The sequence below is a fragment of the Pseudophryne corroboree genome, chromosome 2 (genome assembly GCF_028390025.1).
Source record: "Pseudophryne corroboree isolate aPseCor3 chromosome 2, aPseCor3.hap2, whole genome shotgun sequence".
Taxonomy (NCBI): domain Eukaryota; kingdom Metazoa; phylum Chordata; class Amphibia; order Anura; family Myobatrachidae; genus Pseudophryne; species Pseudophryne corroboree.
In genome coordinates, this window is record NC_086445.1 from 1,049,293,039 (window position 1) to 1,049,317,853 (window position 24,815).

General features: G+C 51.1%; 1 protein-coding gene across 4 annotated transcripts in view; it reads right to left on the reverse strand.

Moving 5' to 3' along the window:
• The window catches only part of CD2 (CD2 molecule), a 147,734-nt gene that overhangs the window by 89,412 nt on the left and 33,507 nt on the right, over positions 1 to 24,815 (reverse strand). For 3 of the 4 annotated variants that reach the window (XM_063950566.1, XM_063950565.1, XM_063950563.1), the window contains exon 2: positions 4,018 to 4,317. In XM_063950566.1, coding sequence (XP_063806636.1) covers positions 4,018 to 4,317 — 300 coding nt within the window. The remainder of the gene's footprint in view (positions 1 to 4,017; positions 4,318 to 24,815) is intronic. The other variant, XM_063950564.1, reaches the window with a different exon arrangement.

Below are 24,815 nucleotides of genomic sequence, written 5' to 3' on the forward strand. Positions count from 1 at the left end.
TTATTAATAGCATCTAAGTTGGAAGGGAAGCATATATTGATTATGTTGCACACTGTATCATTCAGTGTACAGCTTGTCTGATTTAATATGAGTGCTGTTATCATACAGCAATCATGGATTGTAATTCGATGCTAACCACTTCTAAGATTTAATATAAGTGCCAAGAACACGCAGCAATCCTAGAATACAATTCACTATTACCCGCTTGCTTGTATTAGCTGCGATGTCCGCGATTAGGCAGCCTTTAATTTCACTGATTCTCTTCAGTGACCCGCAGGGTGTCAGTTTTTATTAATGCCTTGTGGCAGACCTAGGGATATTAGCGCTTTTAATCCCTTGTCTGCTACTATAATGTGAAAGCAGGTTATACATATATGTTCTAATATGCGTGGAGTGTTGTTTATACAACATAAGGGTGGGTGGGAGGGCCCAAGGACAATTCCATCTTGCACCTCTTTTTTCTTTTCTTTTTCTTTGCATCATGTGCTGATTGGGGAGGGTTTTTTGGAAGGGACATCCTGCGTGACACTGCAGTGCCACTCCTAGATGGGCCCGGTGTTTGTGTCGGCCACTAGGGTCGCTAATCTTACTCACACAGTCAGCTACCTCATTGCGCCTCTTTTTTTCTTTGCGTCATGTGCTGTTTGGGGAGGGTTTTTTGGAAGGGACATCCTGCGTGACACTGCAGTGCCACTCCTAGATGGGCCCGGTGTTTGTGTCGGCCACTAGGGTCGCTAATCTTACTCACACAGCTACCTCATTGCGCCTCTTTTTTTCTTTGCGTCATGTGCTGTTTGGGGAGGGTTTTTTGGAAGGGACATCCTGCGTGACACTGCAGTGCCACTCCTAGATGGGCCCGGTGTTTGTGTCGGCCACTAGGGTCGCTAATCTTACTCACACAGCTACCTCATTGCGCCTCTTTTTTTCTTTGCGTCATGTGCTGTTTGGGGAGGGTTTTTTGGAAGGGCCATCCTGCGTGACACTGCAGTGCCACTCCTAGATGGGCCCGGTGTTTGTGTCGGCCACTAGGGTCGCTAATCTTACTCACACAGCTACCTCATTGCGCCTCTTTTTTTCTTTGCGTCATGTGCTGTTTGGGGAGGGTTTTTTGGAAGGGACATCCTGCGTGACACTGCAGTGCCACTCCTAGATGGGCCCGGTGTTTGTGTCGGCCACTAGGGTCGCTTATCTTACTCACACAGCGACCTCGGTGCAAATTTTAGGACTAAAAATAATATTGTGAGGTGTGAGGTATTCAGAATAGACTGAAAATGAGTGTAAATTATGGTTTTTGAGGTTAATAATACTTTGGGATCAAAATGACCCCCAAATTCTATGATTTAAGCTGTTTTTTAGTGTTTTTTGAAAAAAACACCCGAATCCAAAACACACCCGAATCCGACAAAAAAAATTCGGTGAGGTTTTGCCAAAACGCGTTCGAACCCAAAACACGGCCGCGGAACCGAACCCAAAACCAAAACACAAAACCCGAAAAATTTCAGGCGCTCATCTCTAAAATAAAAACAGGAGACACACACCGTGAAAGTAAAACTTTATTTCATACATGCCGACACATACATACTTACCTATGTTGACCCGCCGACTGCCACGCCCCCCTCGTCACTGAAGAATCCGGGGTACCTGTGAATAAAATTATACTCACCTGATCCAGTGTCCGGATCTTTTTAAATAATCCTCGTACTTGGCAAAACAACAAAACGGCAACCCGGACCAAACGGACTGAAAGGGGTCCCATGTTTACACATGGGACCCCTTTCCACGAATGCCGGGACCCCACGTGACTCCTGTCACAGAGGGTCCCTTCAGCCAATCAGCGAGCGCAACGTCGTGGCACTCTGCTGATTGGCTATGCGCGTCTGAGCTGTCAGACAGCGCATCACAAAGCCTTACCATTATATTCAATGGTGGGAACTTTGCGGTCAGCGGTGAGGTCACCCGCGGTCAGCAACCCCACCGCTGACCGCAAAGTTCGCACCATTGAAACTAATGGACGGAGCTGTGCGATGCGCTGTCTGCCAGCTAAGACGCGCATACAGCCAATCAGGAGAGTGCCACGAAGTGGCGCTTCCTGATTGGCTGAAGGGACCTTTCTGTGACAGCAGTCACGGGGGGGTCTCTGCATTCGGGGAAAGGGGTCCCATGTGTAAACATGGGACCCCTTTCAGTCCGTGTGGTCCGGGTATTCGTTTTTTTGTTTTGCCAAGTACATGGTTTACAAATCACAGGACACTGGATCAGGTGAGTATAATTTTATTCACAGGTACCCCGGATCGTCGGATCAGGAGACGTGGCAGTCGGCGGGTCAACATAGGTAAGTATGTATGTGTCGGCATGTATGAAATAAAGTTTTACTTTCACGGTGTGTGTCTCCTGTTTTTATTTGGTTATTTTTTTCCCAGTAGAACTACAGGTACCAGCGGGCCCGTTTTTCCACCCGCATGCTGGTACTTGTGGTTCTCCAAGTACCAGCTTGCGGGGGAGGCTTGCTGGAACTTGTAGTTCTTCTGGAAAAAACAATATTCTATCATTTTACTCAAGGCTATCAGCCCCCCATCCGCAGCCCTTGGATGGGGGGGACAGCCTCGGGCTTCCCCCCTGGCCTTTGGGTGGCTGGGGGGGGACCCCTTGATTGAAGGGGTCCCCACTCCCCCAGGGTACCCCGGCCAGGGGTGACTAGTTGGATATTTAATGCCACGGCCGCAGGGCGCTGTATAAAAGTGACCCCCGGCTGTGGCATTATCTGTCCAGCTAGTGGAGTCCGATGCTGGTGTAAAAAATACGGGGGACCCCTATGCTTTTTGTCCCCCGTATTTTTTTGAACCAGCACCAGGCGCAAAGCCCGGTGCTGGTTTTAAAAATACGGGGGATCCCATGTCAGTTTTTCCCCCGGATTTTTAGAACCAGGACCGGCTCGAAGAGCCCGAGGCTGGTTATGCTTAGGAGGGGGGACCCCACGCATTTTTTTTTCTGATTTTTACCATTCCATTTAAAAAAATAATAATAATAATAATAATAATAATAATAATATTTTTAGAAATATATAAATAATACTTGTGCCTCCAAAATAGACAAACCAAGTACCTAATCCCTTCTAATATAAATAGATATGCTATTACCAATAAAAAAAACACAAAAAAAAACTTGTTTTTAAATTTTTTTTTTATTAGAGTTCGCCAGCAAAGTGTGGCGGATTGAAAATGACGAATTTACTGTCTAAAAGCACTGTTGTCGAATTTACAATCTTCAATTGAATATACTTTTGTCGAATTGCCGCATTTGTACCATTGCAGAAATGTCGAATTTGACAAATGTCGAATTTCTAAAAGTCGAATTTGGAAAGTTCGTTTTTTTGGCGAAAAGTACTGAATTGCATTGTCGAATTTTTTTTGGGGCGAAAATGTCCCGTTTTTCGACAATTTCGGGAATTCGACCGCAATTGCATATACCCCTATGACTGTAGAGCAATTTAAACATGCTTGGGATAGGCATATGAATATCCTTACAAAGAATTAAGGTTCAAAAAGGGTTGAGATTTCCTAATGGTTCTTATCTGGCGTCAAATTCTTTGTTTCTATAAGTGTTGTGCCATGATGGCTTATAATTCAAGCCAACCTACGGAGCTGAGGCACAGGCGGCTAGGCCACCTGCGGTATGACTACGTCCAGAAACTCCACCACCTGGGGTACTAATACGTCCAGAAACTCCTTGATGGAATATAAGATGGAATATAAGCAAAAGACATGAAGCTGCCTCTGGCGGACTAGCTCGGCTAAATGGGTAAAAGCAGTAAGCTTTGTCCTGCTACGTAGCTCTGTTCAATGGAGAGGTGGGTACAAATGTCCCGGCTTTACGGGTGTTTTCCTATGTGACAGTGACTTCTTATTACACCACATTGCTGAACCCAGTCCCACCTGTACACATAGCACATACAAATAATTTATAACATATAACTATATCATATATAATCATATAGAGATATAAGTGTGTATTGCTCACCTTCCGCCGTCACGCTTATACTGCCATTGCACTTCTGCTTCCCGTCGTTGTGATAAACTAACACATTATAGAGGCTGCTCTCGGCCCTATGTACCAGCAAGTCGCCGTTCTCTTGCAGCGCACACCCACACTCGCTGTCATTATCGATTACCGTCTTTTTCCGTTTTGCAAGAAAAGCATTCCGATTTTTCTTCCACTGCACCTCGTCCATGTTTGATAGGCTGCAGCCTGGGATTTTTAGGAGCACCGACCTGTCCACAGCGACACGGATGGCGGTTTCCTGCTGCGTCACCAAACCTGCTGAGAACATAAGAGATTTATCAAATAAACCAACCAGCTACTAATTGTCATTTTTATTTAAAAAATTAATGTAACATGACAGGAGCTGAATACAGCCATTCCTAACGTGCAGCTAGTAAAGACACACTTCTGCAGCTCTTCAGAGTCCTGTGGTGATTTGCACACAGGCCACTTTACAGAGATGTTGATGAATTGCTGAGTCTGGAAAACTAGGGTGGGATGTACGAACGTGAAAATATGGCCAAAACGGCAGTTTTCAGAGGTTTGCCCATATTTTCTATATGTTCCAAGCTCCAGAATGCCATACATACATACAGTACATTCCGGAGCTTGTACTCGGCAGGGAACACCATCGGTAGATGACGTTGCCTAATCAAAACCTTTGGGCTTCTGGTCACAAGGTGCAGGGGTTCCAGTCGGATCCCTCCCGTGTCCCCTATCGCTCATGCGTCACATGCGCAGAAAGACACCAGGGTCATAAACCCGGAGGTCCTTGTATCGCAAATGACAGCTCATACTACGATTATAATCACAAATCTAGGTACACACTGGAGTTACTTTCCCGACAAGTGGTGGCAGGGACGGTGCAAGGTTTCTCAGCACCCTAGGCAAAACTTTAGCCACCCCCTTCCCCCCCCCAACCCACACACCAATACCCACTGTTCATCCTCAGGTGATAGCGTGGAGGTAGCATCTTAGAAGTTCAGCAGCAGCCGCCGTCTGCATTATGTACTCAGAGTTATAAGAAGACTCAGGGCTGCCCCCCCAGATCCTTGTGACCTATGCAGCTGCCTAATGGTAGAGCCGGCCCTGAGTGGCATCGGGACTTCGGCATCCACAATGTGATCCCACCCATACAGAGAACATGTAAAGGTCGTTAGACTGTATCACAGCAGATCAATCAGTGCCCTCCGGACTGTGCGCTGAGCGGCAGTACAACAATAGGAGAGAAATCTCTGTCAGCCACTCAGGGATTGTAGCGGTAATGACGCAGACCCCACACACTGTGGGTGCAGCCCCTGAGGACACCTCCTACCACCCGTCCAGACTTATAACCATTTATAACTATTTGTACCCTTGAGCTTACATTGAGCTTTTACTCCTCTATTCTCCATCTCACGGTTATTATCACCATGTATCTTCACTTACCTCACAGCTGCCTGTAAGTATTGTTCTCTCAGAATGATGCAATTTCTCTGCTTTTCCATATTTATTATATTTATTATTATTATTATTTATATACAGTTTCTTATATAGCGCAGCATATTCCGCTTTACAATTGGACACAACAGTGATAAGACAAACTGGGTAAGAACAGACAGACATAGAGGTAGGAGGGCCCTGCTTGCAGGCTTACACTCTATAGGGAATTAGGAAGGATACACAAGGAAAGGCACTATCTATAGCATCGCAGTCCCACCAGATTGCAAAGACAGTCCTGATGGGATGTACTGTAATTAGATATGAATGCTTCTGAAGGTTATGTGGGCGGTTCTGGAATGTAATACTCTAGCCTGAAGAGATGAGTTTTCAGGGAACGCTTGAAGGTTTGGAGACTAGAGGAGAGTCTTATTGTGCGTGGGAGGGCATTCCACAGAATGGGTGCAGCCCAAAGAAAGTCCTGCAATCATGCATGGGAGCGAGTAATGAGTGTGGATGAGAGACGTAGATCTTGTGCAGAGTGGAGAGGTCGGGTTGGGAGATATTATGAGATGAGTGAAGTGATGTACGTTGGTGTAGTTTGGTTAATGGCCTTGTGTGTGAGTAAAAGTATTTAATATTTAATACGGTAGAATACCGGTAACCAATGGAGAGACTGACAGAGCGGATCTGCAGACGATGAATGTCTACGTTGAAGACAGTTCAGAGTCAGGGATGACACCTAGGCAGCGGGTTTGTGGGGTAGGGTAGATTGTTGAGTTGTCAACATTTATGGAGATATGAGGTTGCTAACTACTATTGGCCAGTGGAAATATAATTAATTCTGTTTGGAAATGTTGAGTCTGAGGTGGCGAGATGTCATCCAAGGTGAAATGGCAGAAAGGCATTCAGTGACCCGGCCCAATACAGATGGTGACAATTCTGAGGAGTATAGTGTTATGAAACGCGATTACTATTGGTGTGAGACCCCTGGAGCCCTCATGAGGGTCTTCTGCTTATAACACCCCCCACTGTTCCCTTAGTGCTTGATATGCACACCGGTACTTAGGGGGCCCCCTGCACTTAAAACCTCCAGCAGTAGATGCTCACCCAATAGACTGGAGACCACTGAATCACAGTCTGGCGAATAACTGTGAGTGAGGACGCACAGGAGCTTGGAGGATAAGGTCAGAGCAGATTTAGAGACACAGCTTGGGTTGATGAGGCACTGAGTGGATGATATGGTTACGATACACCGCAACAGACTTGTATTAGAGTTTAGCAGAAGGTAAGCAGGCCAGAAATGCAAATTAGGGCTGGAAAGTTGCGGCTCCAGCCGTTCGAGATTTTGGCAGATGACAACAGGCCAGGAATGTAGAATGTGTAACTGGAGGTTGCAGCTTCAGCCATACAGGAGATACTGCGGTGGTAGTGTAGGGGTATACACGCCCACGTGTTTCTGGCCACACCCACACTGCACTGGCCACACCAGCGTGGCTCTGAGCCTCTGACCATGCCCACATAGCACTGGCCACGTCCACCAGGCTCTAACCACACCCCCACAGCACTAATCACACCCACATGACTCTGGCAACATCCTCATGGCTCTGACCATGCCCAGCTCTGGTCACACCATCACAGCACTGGCCATGTCCACCAGGCTCTGGCCGCACCCACACAGCTCTGACCACACCCACACATCACCAGCTACACCCCCACAGCACTAATCACACCCACATGGATCTGGCTACACCCACATAGCACAAGTCACACCCACATGGATCTGGCCACACCCACACAGCTCTGGCCCCATCCACATGGCTCTGGCCACACCCCACAGCACCGGTCAAGCTCCTCTCCTTTAACAGTAAACACCTGATTATATTCAGCCCCAGGCCCATGTGGCCCTTAATCCGGCACTGGGTGGACAGATATGCAGTAGCGATTGCAACTTTTGTCACAGCTGCTACTTGGTATTTATAATAATGCTGCAGCCGATGGACTGTCTACTGAGACGCCTACCGGCTGCTGCTTTAATCCGCCATGGTCTCCAAAAAGTCACACCATCGGTCAGACATTGATCACAGCCCCTATCAGACACCGACCTCACCATCGGTCAGATATCGCGTCACTATCGGATTTCTGAGTTCCGTATGGTTGCTCAGAACGTCTGATGGCATTTGTCCAATGGTGTGACTTGAACTTCATCTTTCGACACAGTCCCAGACACCAGCACACTCCCGACATGCCTGCTGTCCCCGGCCACCCCCGGTCATTGCCCAGGAATACCTACGAGAATTGTCTGGATGTCCCACCACTGAATCAGGCGCATTGTCCTCTATTTGCTCTGCGCAGGAGAACTAGATGGTGTTATGTGACCTGCTGAGACATCTGTGATGACAGTGATCCGGGGACCTGTCTGCGGTTACACATAATAACTACTTGGGGCTAAATGTAACAGCCTGCGAGAAGCCAGAGGTGCGGGATTGTGTGTTTTGCGACCGGTCGGGTTTTTAAAGCGGCAAACATTTACACGGCATAAGCAGTCTGGTATTTGCCTTGTAAATGATTTCCACTTTAAAATACAGGCATTCTCGCCCGGCTTCTCGCACCCTCTTGCGTTAACCCCTTGGTTTAGCTAACAGTCCGATACTGCAGCACCCACTGTAGAAGATCTTGCCATGTGCTCCACCACAAAGGTCCCAGGTCTGAATGTGCAACACAGAAGTCTATTCTATCTCCGGAAACCATCGGTAGGTCATCTGGTGACTCTCACCATCAGTGTAAGGAACATGTCAGCGAGTGAGAGGGGACTGGTTGCACTGGGAGGGTGATTGATAAGTACCCGTGTTTGAAGACAGATGGCGCCACTGACATCAAACCTGTACATCATCGTTTAGTGTCATCTGTGAAACGACTGTCAGAATTTCAGATACATTCATCGTGTACTTGTGGTTTGGAAGCTGTTGGAAGTGAGCAGGTTTGAGTTTTCTCTAACTATGGAGAACGCGCAGTACCGATCGGTGATTAGATTCTTGTTTTTGGATGGGAAGACGTGTGAGGAAATGAAAGAGGAGTTGGAAGCCGTTTATGGGGACATTTCACCTTCAATGACAACCATCAGATATTGGTTCAATGAATTCAAGCGTGGACGTACATCCGTCCTCGATGAAGAGCATCCAGGTCGCCCAATTGAGGTGACTACGGATGAATTTTCAACAAAATCCATGATATGTTATGGCAGACTGGCGGGTGAAGATCAGAGGGATTGTTGAGATCGTAGGCATCTCATTTGAACGTGTGCAGAATATCCTACATGAACATTTGGGCGTGACAAAGCTATCGGCAAGATGGGCGCCACGTTTGCTCACTGTGGACAACAAGCGGAATGGACAACAGTGGAAGCAGTGTTTGGACCCGTTTAAGCGCAATCCGAAGAAGTTTCTGCGCCGTTTCGTGACTGCTGATGTAACATGGATCCATCACTACACGCCAGAAGTGAAGGAACAGTCAAAACAGTGGACTTCACCCGGCGAACGTGCACCAAAGAAGGCAAAGACGGTTCCATTGGCCGGTCATGGCCACTGTTTTCTGGGATTCGAAAGGCATAATCTTCATCGACTATTTGGAAAAGCGAAGAACGATCACAAGGCAATATTATGCTCAATTATTGGGCAGATTCGACGAAGAGAAGACGGCCCCATGACAATGCGCCTGCACTCATCCCACGTCACCACAGCGAAATTGGTGGAATTGGGCTATGAATTGCTGCCGCATCCGCCGTATTCTCCAGATTTGGCCCCCTGCGACTTCTTCCTGTTTCCAAACATGAAAAAATGGCTCGGCGGAAAGAGATTCGCATCGAACGAGGAGGTCATCCCCGAAACTGTAGCCTATTTCCCAGAGTTCCACAAACCCTATTTTTTGGAGAGCTTGAAAAAGTTGGAATATCATTGGACCAAGTGTATCGAGCTAAAAGGGGACTATGTTGAAAAATAAATAAAAATCCCCCCCCCCCCCCAATTTTTTTTTCTTGCCTAACACGGGTACTTATCAATCACCCATTGCACAACACTATCGCCAAACATGACCCGTATGTTACCCCTACAGTGATGGAAGCAGCTGGTTATACAGCCCGGGGAAGAAAGGGTAAAAATAGTCTCCATGTGGGGGAATCGCCGACACCAGCGTATAACAAAACCCGCAGAAACGCAGCGACACTAGCAAGTGACATTAAATGCTTATAATATATTACATAGAACCAAAGTAGCTTTGTGTCCGTCTACCAGATTAATGCACCATGTCTAGATGACAAAAGACCTAATTCAGACTGGATAGCGGCAGCGACCGCAGTCTGAATCCCTATGTTGAGTGCGCACCCCGGGAGCATCTCTGGGCTGCGATCGCCTCTGCCTGATTGACAGGCAGAGGCGGGAGGGGGTGTGCCAACGGCATTAGAACGCCGTTGGCGGGGCACAGTCCGGACAACGCAGGCGTGTCTGGACCGCTGGGGGGGGGGGGGGACGGGCTGTGGTGGCTGCGTGATGTCACATGCAGCTGCTGCGACACGGGACGCGACGGGTAGCGGTCTGCCAGCGCTGGCAGGGAGCTATTCGCCAGGTGCAAAAGCATCACCGCCGTTTTATGCTTTTGCACTTGAGCAGGGGGGGGGGGGGGTAGGGCCTAACATGCAGGGCAGACTAGCCCTGTGCTGGGCGCTACCCCCCCCCCGCATGTCAGGGTAAATGATCGTTAGCATATCTACGATCAGATCTGAATTACCCCCCAAGTCATATAGACATTATTAATAACTCATGTTTGTTAGAGACGTGCGATTCGATTCTCTAGAAATCCGACCTACACAAATTTTGTGAATCTGAACAGAACCAAAACCCAGTCGGGATCTCCTGATCCTCACCATGGGCCTAATTCAGACCTGATCTCTTCTCTGCAGAGGTCTGTGATCAGATAGATGCCGCAAATAGAGAGTGAAAACCCGCCCGGTGCAAGTGTGCGAATGCATGTGCACGCCGTGCGGAAACTTCACCAGACAGCGGACAGCTGCAAATCCGTTCTCAACTCACCACCTAATGATGTTTCCAGTGTGTGCGCAGCCCAGGACTTACTCCTACAGTGCGATGAGAACGGGGTGATCGGGGCCGGAGCGGACGTCACACACCCGCCCTGACAACGCTTGGTAACGCCTGCATTTTACCGTACACTCCCAGAAAACGGTCACTTACCACCCACAAACATCCCTTACTGTCAATCATCTTGTGAACACCCGTGCGATCAAAATTTTCACAACATCCTGTCGCTGTTTGGCGTCACGCCTGCGCATTGTGGTGCATATTCATGCGCAGTCATCCGATCATCGGCCGCCGTGCGAATTCGCACAACAGTGATCAGGTCTGAAACAGCCTCCAAGTGCGCGGTTTGGGATTTGGATTTTAAATCAACATTTTGGTTTTGGATTGTAAAAATGACGCGATTTTATCTGTTTTTATCCATTTTCATGAAATCAGGGCCTAAGTCATATTAATACGCAAACCCGGTAGTTGTGCGGCTGCAGAGGCGCAGGACGGGTCTTGCAATGTCGCTCACAGTCCCCTGTCCGTGGGGTGATGACTGACATGCTGCAGCATTTGGGGCAGCCAGCACCGCATCGGGCGTTATGGGTCCAGGGTCTGCGTCATCGGACACCCACTTCCTGGACCTGGGTGACCGGATCCTGCAGAGCCCGATACCATCGCAGTGGTGATCAGAGTCTTCAGACGCAGCACTCGGATTTCACTAATGCAAACAGGAGGCGTCTCTCTCTCTCTCTCTCTCTCTCTACAGACGCCTCCTGCTGCGTTTGCATTGTAATGACACGGAATTGCGCAGCCTCTTCCCCGCATCTCCATACAATCATGAATCGGGCCCCGTTCCCATATACAGGGAATGACCTTCAGCTAAGGACCCTAAATATCTTATATGGCAGTAAGCCCAAAACTAACTGGCTGTGTGTGAGAGCCTCTCCTGGACACCTGGGATTGGTCACACCCTTCTCTCCGGCACTACCGACCAATCACAAGAAGACCGCTTGTTTCCAACGTTTCAGGGATGCAGAAGAATCACCTGGTGGGAATGGTGGACTATGAAGGAGGACAGTGGAGACACCGGGGTGCAGATATAACAGATCTCTAGCACCGATGTAAGGGAAATGGCTGTAAGGGCAGCTGGTGGGGTGGTGGGATCCATGGGAGGACATCTATTGGCATCTGAAGAGCTTCCCCTTCTATTAATGACCGGTGTTTAGCCCTGGTGGGGAACATGGACAGAGCGGTGACGGCTGTGTGACATTAGATGGCTGGCCCTGCGGCACGCTGAGATCCTGGCCTGCAGGAACCATAGCGTACAAGGGCTCGCAGTGTATACGCAGCACAGGAAGCTGAGGTGGCTGAGACTATAACTGTTTCCAACCTCAGTACCCGCAGCCTGTCACCCACCACATCATCCCACGCTACACTGAGACACCAGCCCGCAGCCTGTCACCCACCACATCATCCCACGCTGCACTGAGACACCAGCCTGCAGCCTGTCACCCACCACATCATCCCACGCTGCACTGAGACACCAGCCAGCAGCCTGTCACCCACCACATCATCCCACGCTGCACTGAGACACCAGCCTGCAGCCTGTCACCCACCACATCATCCCACGCTGCACTGAGACACCAGCCAGCAGCCTGTCACCCACCACATCATCCCACGCTGCACTGAGACACCAGCCCGCAGCCTGTCACCCACCACATCATCCCACGCTGCACTGAGACACCAGCCAGCAGCCTGTCACCCACCACATCATCCCACGCTGCACTGAGACACCAGCCCGCAGCCTGTCACCCACCACATCATCCCACGCTGCACTGAGACACCAGCCCGCAGCCTGTCACCCACCACATCATCCCACGCTGCACTGAGACACCAGCCCGCAGCCTGTCACCCACCACATCATCCCACGCTGCACTGAGACACCAGCCCGCAGCCTGTCACCCACCACATCATCCCACGCTGCACTGAGACACCAGCCCGCAGCCTGTCACCCACCACATCATCCCACGCTGCACTGAGACACCAGCCAGCAGCCTGTCACCCACCACATCATCCCACGCTGCACTGAGACACCAGCCAGCAGCCTGTCACCCACCACATCATCCCACGCTGCACTGAGACACCAGCCTGCAGCCTGTCACCCACCACATCATCCCACGCTGCACTGAGACACCAGCCAGCAGCCTGTCACCCACCACATCATCCCACGCTGCACTGAGACACCAGCCCGCAGCCTGTCACCCACCACATCATCCCACGCTGCACTGAGACACCAGCCAGCAGCCTGTCACCCACCACATCATCCCACGCTGCACTGAGACACCAGCCCGCAGCCTGTCACCCACCACATCATCCCACGCTGCACTGAGACACCAGCCCGCAGCCTGTCACCCACCACATCATCCCACGCTGCACTGAGACACCAGCCCGCAGCCTGTCACCCACCACATCATCCCACGCTGCACTGAGACACCAGCCCGCAGCCTGTCACCCACCACATCATCCCACGCTGCACTGAGACACCAGCCAGCAGCCTGTCACCCACCACATCATCCCACGCTGCACTGAGACACCAGCCCGCAGCCTGTCACCCACCACATCATCCCACGCTGCACTGAGACACCAGCCAGCAGCCTGTCACCCACCACATCATCCCACGCTGCACTGAGACACCAGCCTGCAGCCTGTCACCCACCACATCATCCCACGCTGCACTGAGACACCAGCCAGCAGCCTGTCACCCACCACATCATCCCACGCTGCACTGAGACACCAGCCCGCAGCCTGTCACCCACCACATCATCCCACGCTGCACTGAGACACCAGCCCGCAGCCTGTCACCCACCACATCATCCCACGCTGCACTGAGACACCAGCCCGCAGCCTGTCACCCACCACATCATCCCACGCTGCACTGAGACACCAGCCTGCAGCCTGTCACCCACCACATCATCCCACGCTGCACTGAGACACCAGCCCGCAGCCTGTCACCCACCACATCATCCCACGCTGCACTGAGACACCAGCCAGCAGCCTGTCACCCACCACATCATCCCACGCTACACTGAGACACCAGCCTGCAGCCTGTCACCCACCACATCATCCCACGCTGCACTGAGACACCAGCCAGCAGCCTGTCACCCACCACATCATCCCACGCTGCACTGAGACACCAGCCAGCAGCCTGTCACCCACCACATCATCCCACGCTGCACTGAGACACCAGCCAGCAGCCTGTCACCCACCACATCATCCCACGCTGCACTGAGACACCAGCCTGCAGCCTGTCACCCACCACATCATCCCACGCTGCACTGAGACACCAGCCCGCAGCCTGTCACCCACCACATCATCCCACGCTGCACTGAGACACCAGCCCGCAGCCTGTCACCCACCACATCATCCCACGCTGCACTGAGACACCAGCCCGCAGCCTGTCACCCACCACATCATCCCACGCTGCACTGAGACACCAGCCCGCAGCCTGTCACCCACCACATCATCCCACGCTGCACTGAGACACCAGCCTGCAGCCTGTCACCCACCACATCATCCCACGCTGCACTGAGACACCAGCCTGCAGCCTGTCACCCACCACATCATCCCACGCTGCACTGAGACACCAGCCCGCAGCCTGTCACCCACCACATCATCCCACGCTGCACTGAGACACCAGCCAGCAGCCTGTCACCCACCACATCATCCCACGCTGCACTGAGACACCAGCCCGCAGCCTGTCACCCACCACATCATCCCACGCTGCACTGAGACACCAGCCCGCAGCCTGTCACCCACCACATCATCCCACGCTGCACTGAGACACCAGCCCGCAGCCTGTCACCCACCACATCATCCCACGCTGCACTGAGACACCAGCCCGCAGCCTGTCACCCACCACATCATCCCACGCTGCACTGAGACACCAGCCTGCAGCCTGTCACCCACCACATCATCCCACGCTGCACTGAGACACCAGCCCGCAGCCTGTCACCCACCACATCATCCCACGCTGCACTGAGACACCAGCCAGCAGCCTGTCACCCACCACATCATCCCACGCTGCACTGAGACACCAGCCCGCAGCCTGTCACGCACCACATCATCCCACGCTGCACTGAGACACCAGCCAGCAGCCTGTCACCCACCACATCATCCCACGCTGCACTGAGACACCAGCCTGCAGCCTGTCACCCACCACATCATCCCACGCTGCACTGAGACACCAGCCCGCAGCCGTGCTCACCCAGAGCGCCACGCCGGCCTAGCACACAGTGACTGGTGACACAGGTCAGGGGGTGATCACTGCTTACTGTGGGCTTATGTTACGGGACAGTATATGGCGTCACAGAGCAGCGCACGCAGAGCCAGATGTACTAAGCCTTAAAAAGTGGAGAGTGATAAACTACCAGCCAATCAGCTCCTAACTGTGATTCTTCAAACACAGCCTGTAACGTGACAGGAGCTGATTGGCTGGTACTTTACCACTCTCCACTTATCACTGCCCCGTAGAAGGACTAGCCCACGGTATAATTACCGCAGGGCATTTTGAGCTTCACAGGACCATAGAAACGTGTTACTGCAGCGTCAGCGCGGTATAATAATGATCCTGTAGCAGCGACTTATACACATTCTATTCTGTACATAGGCCTTTATTCACACCTGATCGCTAGGCTGCCATTGCGTACAGCGGGCGATCAAGTCTAAACTGCGCATGTGTATGCACCGCAATGCGCAGGTGCATCGCACGGGTACAACGCGGATCGCCGCTCAATGACGGGTTTGTGCGAAGAATCCATTCGCACGGGCGTTCACAAGGAGATTGACAGGAAGAGACCATTTGTGGGTGGTGTCAAGTGACCATTTTCTGGGAGTGGTAGGGAAAACGCAGGCGTGTCCAAGCGTTTGCAGGGCGGGTGTCTGACGTCAATTCCGGTCCCGGACAGGCTGAAGTGATCGAGCGGCTGAGTAAGTCCTGGACAACTCAGAAACTGCACAAGATCTCGTTTGTACCGCTCAGCTGCACATGCGATCGCACACTTACAAAGTAAAAATACACTCCCCTATGGGCGGCAAGAATGCGAACGCAGGACTGCAGAAAAACACCCTAGCGAGCGATCAGGTCTGAATTATCGCCCATAGTACACTGCGCATGTGGCGTGATGGTCCGGCAGCAGACACAGTGATTGACAGTAAGGAACCGTCTCTGGGAGGAATGGGGGAGTGGCGACTGAGACGCAGGTGTGTAGCGACCATTATCGCGGAGTGTATGAGACTGCGGCTGCAGATACGGCACACGCCGCTGACAGCTGTAGTTACAGAACATTTAATAATGTGTAAATATAAGTAGCGCACTGACCCCCTGAGGGGGTTTTATCATTAACTAGCATGTTCTCAGATTAGTGGTGCAGCAGAGCGCGACGTCACCGCTGTATTATCCGCACGTTTAGCTCAGTCACATTATCTCTGTGCTGCGTCTTTCCGTCATGTTATTAGGTCACAAAATGGTTACTCATTGACCCCATCCATTCAGAATCCTGCGACTGACAGACACCAATATCAGCCAATCCCTCCTCTCCACCGCTACGCATATCTCCGCCCCTCCTATTGGCTGGCATGAGAAATGTTGGACTCCTCTGCAGACTGCCATGGGCAAGCGGCTTAGCCAGAAAATGGGCCCTCTCCTCTAACCACCCCTCCCCCCAATGCCTCTTGTCCACCTTCAATTCCCTCCTCTGCCCCACACAGTAAGCTCTCACAAGCATCGCCCCTCACCCCTATCACTCTCACCCTGCACTGTGTGGCATGGGCGTAGCTATAGTGCAGGGGTGGCCAACCAGTCAGAGACAAAGAGCCAAGAAATCTTGTTAGGTACATCAAAGAGCCGACTTCGAGCCGAAGGCGCACTTGCAAAAATGGGGTGTGACCTTGTGCCTGCTAGGCCATGCCCCTGGTATAAAATACATTGAAAAAGCCACTTCTACATCAAATAATTGAAAAAGCCAGATTCATATAATACACTTCAGTTCCTTCATGTGTCACTCCAGCTAGCTCGCCCATGTGTATTTGGCTCCCTCAGTTCTCAGTCTACGTAGTGCTGCTGCATGTCTGGCTGGAGTGCAGCGGTTTACATATCTCTTGTGGTCACGTGACTTTGAGTGTTGGGAGCCACATTTGAATGAAGAAAGAGCCGTATGTGGCTCAAGAGCCACGTGTTGGCCACCACTGCTATAGTGGGTGAGGGATGCCATTGCTTTACTTGCCAACTGTACCCGATTGTCAGGGAGACTCCCCGGAACAGTAACGATCTCCCTGACTCCCTGGAGAGCCCAGAAATCTCCCTGATAGCCCCTTACCCCCATTACGTAGCCGTTATATTCTTGGGGGAAGGGGGGGGGGGGGTAGATATATATATAGTGATATGGGCTCATCAGTGCCATTTGCCTGCATTTCTCTATGGCTTCAGCATGCCCTGAGAAGTGTCAGTGGCTTTCATCAGCAAGTAGATCTCACTAAAGTCTTTGGGTCTTATGTATAGTTGGATGCCAGTCATGCTTATGACACGCCTGTCACATGTAGCTGGACACATCTGCACTTATAGGTGTTACTGTCACAATCTCCATGACATGCTTCTTCAAAAGTCGGCAAGTATGCTTTAGAGCAAGAATGGGGAACCTTCGGCCCTCCAGCTGTTGTTGAACTACACATCCCAGCATGCCCTGCAACAGTTTTAGCATGGCCAAATAGCAAAACTGTAGCAAGGCATGCTGGTATGTGTAGTTCAACAACAGCTGGAGGGCCGAAGGTTCCCCATCCCTACTTTAGAGCCCAGAGGATTCGGGGGACTGCGTCTGCAGCCAGGTCATAAAGTTGTCTATAAGGTTCCCGGAAATGCTAACCACTGTGTGGTATAATGTGTACAGAGCGCGCTGTGTGATGTGTACTGTCAGCAGTACAATGTGGTGTAATATGAACTGGGGGCACTATGGGGCATAACAGTAACTAGGGCACTACTATGGGGCATAACAGTAACTAGGGCACCACTATGGGGCATAACAGTAACTAGAGCACCACTATGGGGCATAACAGTAACTAGGGCACCACTATGGGGCATAACAGTAACTAGGGCACCACTATGGGGCATAACAGTAACTAGGGCACCACTATGGGGCATAACAGTAACTAGGGCACCACTATGAGGCATAACAGTAACTAGGGCACCACTATGGGGCATAACAGTAACTAGGGCGCCACTATGGTGCATAACAGTAACTAGGGCACCACTATGGGGCATAACAGTAACTAGGGCACCACTATGAGGCATAACAGTAACTAGGGCGCCACTATGGGGCATAACAGTAACTAGGGCGCCACTATGGGGCATAACAGTAACTAGGGCGCCACTATGGGGCATAACAGTAACTAGGGCGCTACTATGGGGCATAACAGTAACTAGGGCACCACTATGGGACATAACAGTAACTAGGGCACCACTATGGGGCATAACAGTACCTAGAGCGCCACTATGGGGCATAACAGTAACTAGGGCGCCACTATGGGGCATAACAGTAACTAGGGCACCATTATGGGTCATAACAGTAACTAGGGCGCCACTATGGGGCATAACAGTAACTAGGGCGCCACTATGGGGCATAACAGTAACTAGGGCACCATTATGAGGCATAACAGTAACTAGGGCACCACTATGGGGCATAACAGTAACTAGGGCACCACTATGGGGCATAACAGTAACTAGGGCACCATTATGAGGCATAACAGTAACTAGGGCGCCACTATGGGGCATAACAGTAACTAGGGCGCCACTATGGGGCATAACAGTAACTAGGGCGCCACTATGGGGCATAACAGTAACTAGGGCGCCACTATGGGGCATAACAGTAACTAGGGCGCTACTATGGGGCATAACAGTAACTAGGGCACCACTATGGGACATAACAGTAACTAGGGCACCACTATGGGGCATAACAGTACCTAGAGCGCCACTATGGGGCATAACAGTAACTAGGGCGCCACTATGGGGCATAACAGTAACTAGGGCACCATTATGGGTCATAACAGTAACTAGGGCGCCACTATGGGGCATAACAGTAACTAGGGCGCCACTATGGGGCATAACAGTAACTAGGGCACCATTATGAGGCATAACAGTAACTAGGGCACCACTATGGGGCATAACAGTAACTAGGGCACCACTATGGGGCATAACAGTAACTAGGGCACCATTATGAGGCATAACAGTAACTAGGGCGCCACTATGGGGCATAACAGTAACTAGGGCACCACTATGGGGCATAACAGTAACTAGGGCACCATTATGAGGCATAACAGTAACTAGGGCGCCACTATGGGGCATAACAGTAACTAGGGCGCCACTATGGGGCATAACAGTAACTAGGGCACCACTATGGGGCATAACAGTAACTAGGGCACCACTATGGGGCATAACAGTAACTAGGGCACCACTATGGGGCATAACAGTAACTAGGGCACCATTATGAGGCATAACAGTAACTAGGGCGCCACTATGGGGCATAACAGTAACTAGGGCACCATTATGAGGCATAACAGTAACTAGGGCGCCACTATGGGGCATAACAGTAACTAGGGCACCACTATGGGGCATAACAGTAACTAGGGCACCATTATGAGGCATAACAGTAACTAGGGTGCCACTATGGGGCATAACAGTAACTAGGGCGCCACTATGGGGCATAACAGTAACTAGGGCACCACTATGGGGCATAACAGTAACTAGGGCATCACTATGGGGCATAACAGTAACTAGGGCATCACTATGGGTCATAACAGTAACTAGGGCATCACTATGGGGCATAACAGTAACTAGGGCACCATTATGGGTCATAACAGTAACTAGGGCACCATTATGAGGCATAACAGTAACTAGGGCGCCACTATGGGGCATAACAGTAACTAGGGCACCACTATGGGGCATAACAGTAACTAGGGCACCACTATGGGTCATAACAGTAACTAGGGCACCATTATGAGGCATAACAGTAACTAGGGCACCACTATGGGGCATAACAGTAACTAGGGCACCACTATGGGGCATACCAGTAACTAGGGCACCATTATGAGGCATAACAGTAACTAGGGCGCCACTATGGGGCATAACAGTAACTAGGGCACCACTATGGGGCATAACAGTAACTAGGGCACCATTATGAGGCATAACAGTAACTAGGGCACCACTATGGGGCATAACAGTAACTAGGGCACCACTATGGGGCATAACAGTAACTAGGGCGCCACTATGGGGCATAACAGTAACTAGGGCGCCACTATGGGGCATAACAGTAACTAGGGCACCACTATGGGGCATAACAGTAACTAGGGCACCATTATGAGGCATAACAGTAACTAGGGCACCACTATGGGGCATAACAGTAACTAGGGCACCACTATGGGGCATAACAGTAACTAGGGCGCCACTATGGGGCATAACAGTAACTAGGGCACCACTATGAGGCATAACAGTAACTAGGGCACCACTATGGGGCATAACAGTAACTAGGGCATCACTATGGGTCATAACAGTAACTAGGGCACCACTATGGGGCATAACAGTAACTAGGGCGTCACTATGGGTCATAACAGTAACTAGGGCACCACTATGGGGCATAACAGTAACTAGGGCACCACTATGAGGCATAACAGTAACTAGGGCACCACTATGAGGCATAACAGTAACTACGACACCACTATGGGACATAACAGTAACTAGGGCACCATTATGGGGCATAACAGTAACTAGGGCACCACTATGGGACATAACAGTAACTAGGGCACCATTATGGGGCATAACAGTAACTAGGGCACCACTATGGTGCATAACAGTAACTAGGGCATCACTATGGTGCATAACAGTAACTACGACACCACTATGGGACATAACAGTAACTAGGGCACCATTATGGGGCATAACAGTAACTAGGGCACCATTATGGGGCATAACAGTAACTAGGGCACCACTATGGGGCATAACAGTAACTAGGGCACCATTATGGGGCATAACAGTAACTAGGGCACCACTATGGGGCATAACAGTAACTAGGGCACCACTATGGGGCATAACTGTAACTAGGGCACCACTATGGGGTATAACAGTAACTAGGGCACCACTATGAGGCATAACAGTAACTAGGGCACCACTATGAGGCATAACTGTAACTAGGGCACCACTATGGGGCATAACAGTAACTAGGGCACCACTATGAGGCATAACAGTAACTAGAGCGCCACTATGGGGCATAACAGTAACTAGGGCACCACTATGGGGCATAACTGTAACTAGGGCACCACTATGGGGTATAACAGTAACTAGGGCACCACTATGAGGCATAACAGTAACTAGGGCACCACTATGAGGCATAACTGTAACTAGGGCACCACTATGGGGCATAACAGTAACTAGGGCACCACTATGAGGCATAACTGTAACTAGGGCACCACTATGGGGCATAACAGTAACTAGGGCACCACTATGAGGCATAACAGTAACTAGGGCACCACTATGAGGCATAACTGTAACTAGGGCACCACTATGGGGCATAACAGTAACTAGGGCACCACTATGGGGCATAACAGTAACTAGGGCACCATTATGAGGCATAACAGTAACTAGGGCACCACTATGAGGCATAACAGTAACTAGGGCACCACTATGGGGCATAACAGTAACTAGGGCACCACTATGGGGCATAACAGTAACTAGGGCGCCACTATGGGGCATAACTGTAACTAGGGCACCACTATGGGGCATAACTGTAACTAGGGCACCACTATGGGGCATAACAGTAACTAGGGCACCACTGTGGGGCATAACAGTAACTAGGGCACCACTATGGGGCATAACAGTAACTAGGGCACCACTATGGGGCATAACAGTAACTAGGGCACCACTATGGGGCATAACAGTAACTAGGGCACCACTGTGGGGCATAACAGTAACTAGGGCACCACTGTGGGGCATAACAGTAACTAGGGCACCACTATGGGGCATAACAGTAACTAGGGCACCACTGTGGGGCATAACAGTAACTAGGGCACCACTATGGGGCATAACAGTAACTAGGGCACCACTATGGGGCATAACTGTAACTAGGGCACCACTATGGGGCATAACAGTAACTAGGGCACCACTGTGGGGCATAACAGTAACTAGGGCACCACTATGGGGCATAACAGTAACTAGGGCACCACTATGGGGCATAACAGTAACTAGGGCACCACTGTGGGGCATAACAGTAACTAGGGCACCACTATGGGGCATAACAGTAACTAGGGCCCCACTATGAGGCATAACAGTAACTAGGGCACCACTATGGGGCATAACAGTAACTAGGGCACCACTATGGGGCATAACAGTAACTAGGGCACCACTGTGGGGCATAACAGTAACTAGGGCACCACTATGGGGCATAACAGTAACTAGGGCACCACTGTGGGGCATAACAGTAACTAGGGCACCACTATGGGGCATAACAGTAACTAGGGCACCACTATGAGGCATAACAGTAACTAGGGCACCACTATGGGGCATAACAGTAACTAGGGCACCACTATGGGGCATAACAGTAACTAGGGCACCACTATGGGGAATGCAATGAATAATTTCTGTGGAGAGAGGTGTATTTCTAGAATGGGGTAGGGAGTAGGGACCCCTTCAAGATGTTGCTATGGGGGCTACAAAGTTCTGGCTGTGCCCCTGCTATCCGTGTCTGACTCTGAGTCGCTGCTGTCTACTACTTTATGCTAATCAGCCCTTGTGTCAGAATGTGCAAGCACTGCGATACCCACTTTGTGCAGCTGCAGACGCAGTCATCAGACGCAGCGATCGGGTGTAGCCATAGGACGAACCATGGAAACTTTAACCAGCCCCATGCTAGGTGCAGATTCTCCATCTGAGTTCGGCCTCCAGTGTCAGCGATTATGCGTCTGAGTTCGGCCTCCAGTGTCAGCGATTATGCGTCTGCGTTCGGCCTCCAGTGTCAGCGATTATGCGTCTGAGTTCGGCCACCACAGCGACACACCCGCAGCACTCACATAACACGACCATAGTACGGACCATCTCAGTGCGTCTGAGGTGCCGCCTCCCAGTCACCGCCCAGGACACCCGGCATGTCTCCCATGCCTCTAAGACACTGAGTGCCTCAGTTGCGCCTCTGCGTGTACACAACGTGGGGGGCATGCACTGTGTGTGGTTTGGGGGATTTTCACATGTGCAGTATCAAACATCGCCAGTTTACGTGAACACCGGCATTGGGTGCAACTCAGACTTAGACCCCGCATTTCTCCAGAGCGCCCCCCACAGGTAATGACTCTCCCAGGTCACTGGGCCATAGATTGCTTCTGTTACTAACTCTCTCACCTGCCCATTTATCAAGACTGTGGTCCTAATTCAGACCTGAGCGCTAGCAGGCGATTTTTGCAGCGCTGCGATCAGATAGTCGCCGCCCACAGGGGGGTATTTTAGTTGTGTAAGTGTGCGATCGCATGTGTAGCAGAGCTGTACAAACAGATCTTGTGCAGTCTCTGCGCAGCCCAGGACTTACTCAGCCGCTGCGATCACATCAGCCTGTCCGGGACCGAAATTGACGTCAGGGACCCTCCCTGAAAACGCTTGGACACGCCTGCGTTTTTCCAAACACTCCCAGAAAACGGTCAGTTGACACCCACAAACGCCTTCTTCCTGTCAATCTCCATGCGAACGCTCGTGCGATCCCTTTTTTTGCACCATCCCGACGCTATGCACCGATGCCCGGTGCTGTCCTCCGACGCGCCTGCGCATTGCGGTGCATATGCATGCGCAGTTCAGACCTGATCGAAGGCTGTGAGAAAACGCAGCATGGTGATCAGGTCTGAATTACCCCCTATGGACAGTGGAAGAACGGGACGCGAACCAGCGACTGGAGAAACATTAAGATGCTCCATTGGTTCTTGAGAAAATAAATCAGTCACGTTAATGCGGCAGTGCGGCGGGGATAAGTGCGGCTGGCGTATAATGTGGTGACAGCTTTGTCTGTACTATGCGTATCCCTGTTATTTGTTCTGCAGTTACAGACTCGGGTACAGGGATAATACTGTATGTATCACATTCCCATTGTAAGGGTATTTCAATTGGAGTCGAAAGCTGCCGTCTATCGAAAAGACGTCAGTTTTTGACTTTTTTAGGTCGGAAGGGGGTTCCGACCTATTCAATATAACCCAAAATTATTCGACAAGTCAAGGAATTCGACTTGTCGAAAAGCACGTGGATAGGCGGAATAGCCGCCGATCCGCGTGCTTGTGTCGAAAACGGGGCCAAAACCGACAGATTTTGGCCCCCTTTTCGACCATCTCAATCAGACTTTAAAAAAAGTCGGATTGAGGACATAAGACGGGGGAGCGGGGCTGCGGGCTCCAGGTCACTACCTCTGATGGGCGCCCCCTGGCCAGGCTCTCGACAGTGCACCCCGGCCGCCGCTGACAGGTCCCCCGCCGCCGCTGACAGGTCCCCCGCCGCCGCTGATGTGTCCGCCGCTGACAGCGTCCCCCGCCGCCTGACAGGTACCCCCGGCCGCTGCAGTTACCTCTCCCTGGCCACCGCTGATGTGTCCCCTGCCGCCGCTGACAGTGTCACCTGCCGCCTGACAGGTACCCCCGGCCGATGCAGTTAACTCTCCTAGGCTGCCGCTTATGTGTCCCCCTCCCCACCGCCGCTGACAGCTACACCGGGCAGCCGCTAGCAGCAGCAGGACGGGACACCGTGAGCGGACAAATCCGATAGTTGGATTTGGCCGCTCATTTGAATAGGGCTTGTCGGATCCGACTTTAATTGAATATACCCCTATATGTTCTTAAGCCCCCGTGGGTGAGATCCCTCCTGGGTGGTGATCCATAGATTTGCAGAATAATATTGCCATGGTAATGGGTTGCTTCATTTATGTGGCAAAACATCCACCTGCCATTTACAATGAATCACCATTGTGCTCTGGAAAATGTGACAGTTGGTGAACTCTCCCTGTGCACCTGCCGGGTGACCTGGAGCATGTGACCTGCTGGGTGGTCTGGAAACTGTGACCGTTATTTGCAGCCACCCACTAAGCAGCTGAATGTTTCCAGATTCCACTCCTAAGGGGGTGAAATGGGGTAAAATGTTCCGCCCAGCAAACCCTTGCCCGGTTGAACCCGGGGACATCAGCTAGTATATATTATTTTTTTTACACCAATCTTAGGTAATCT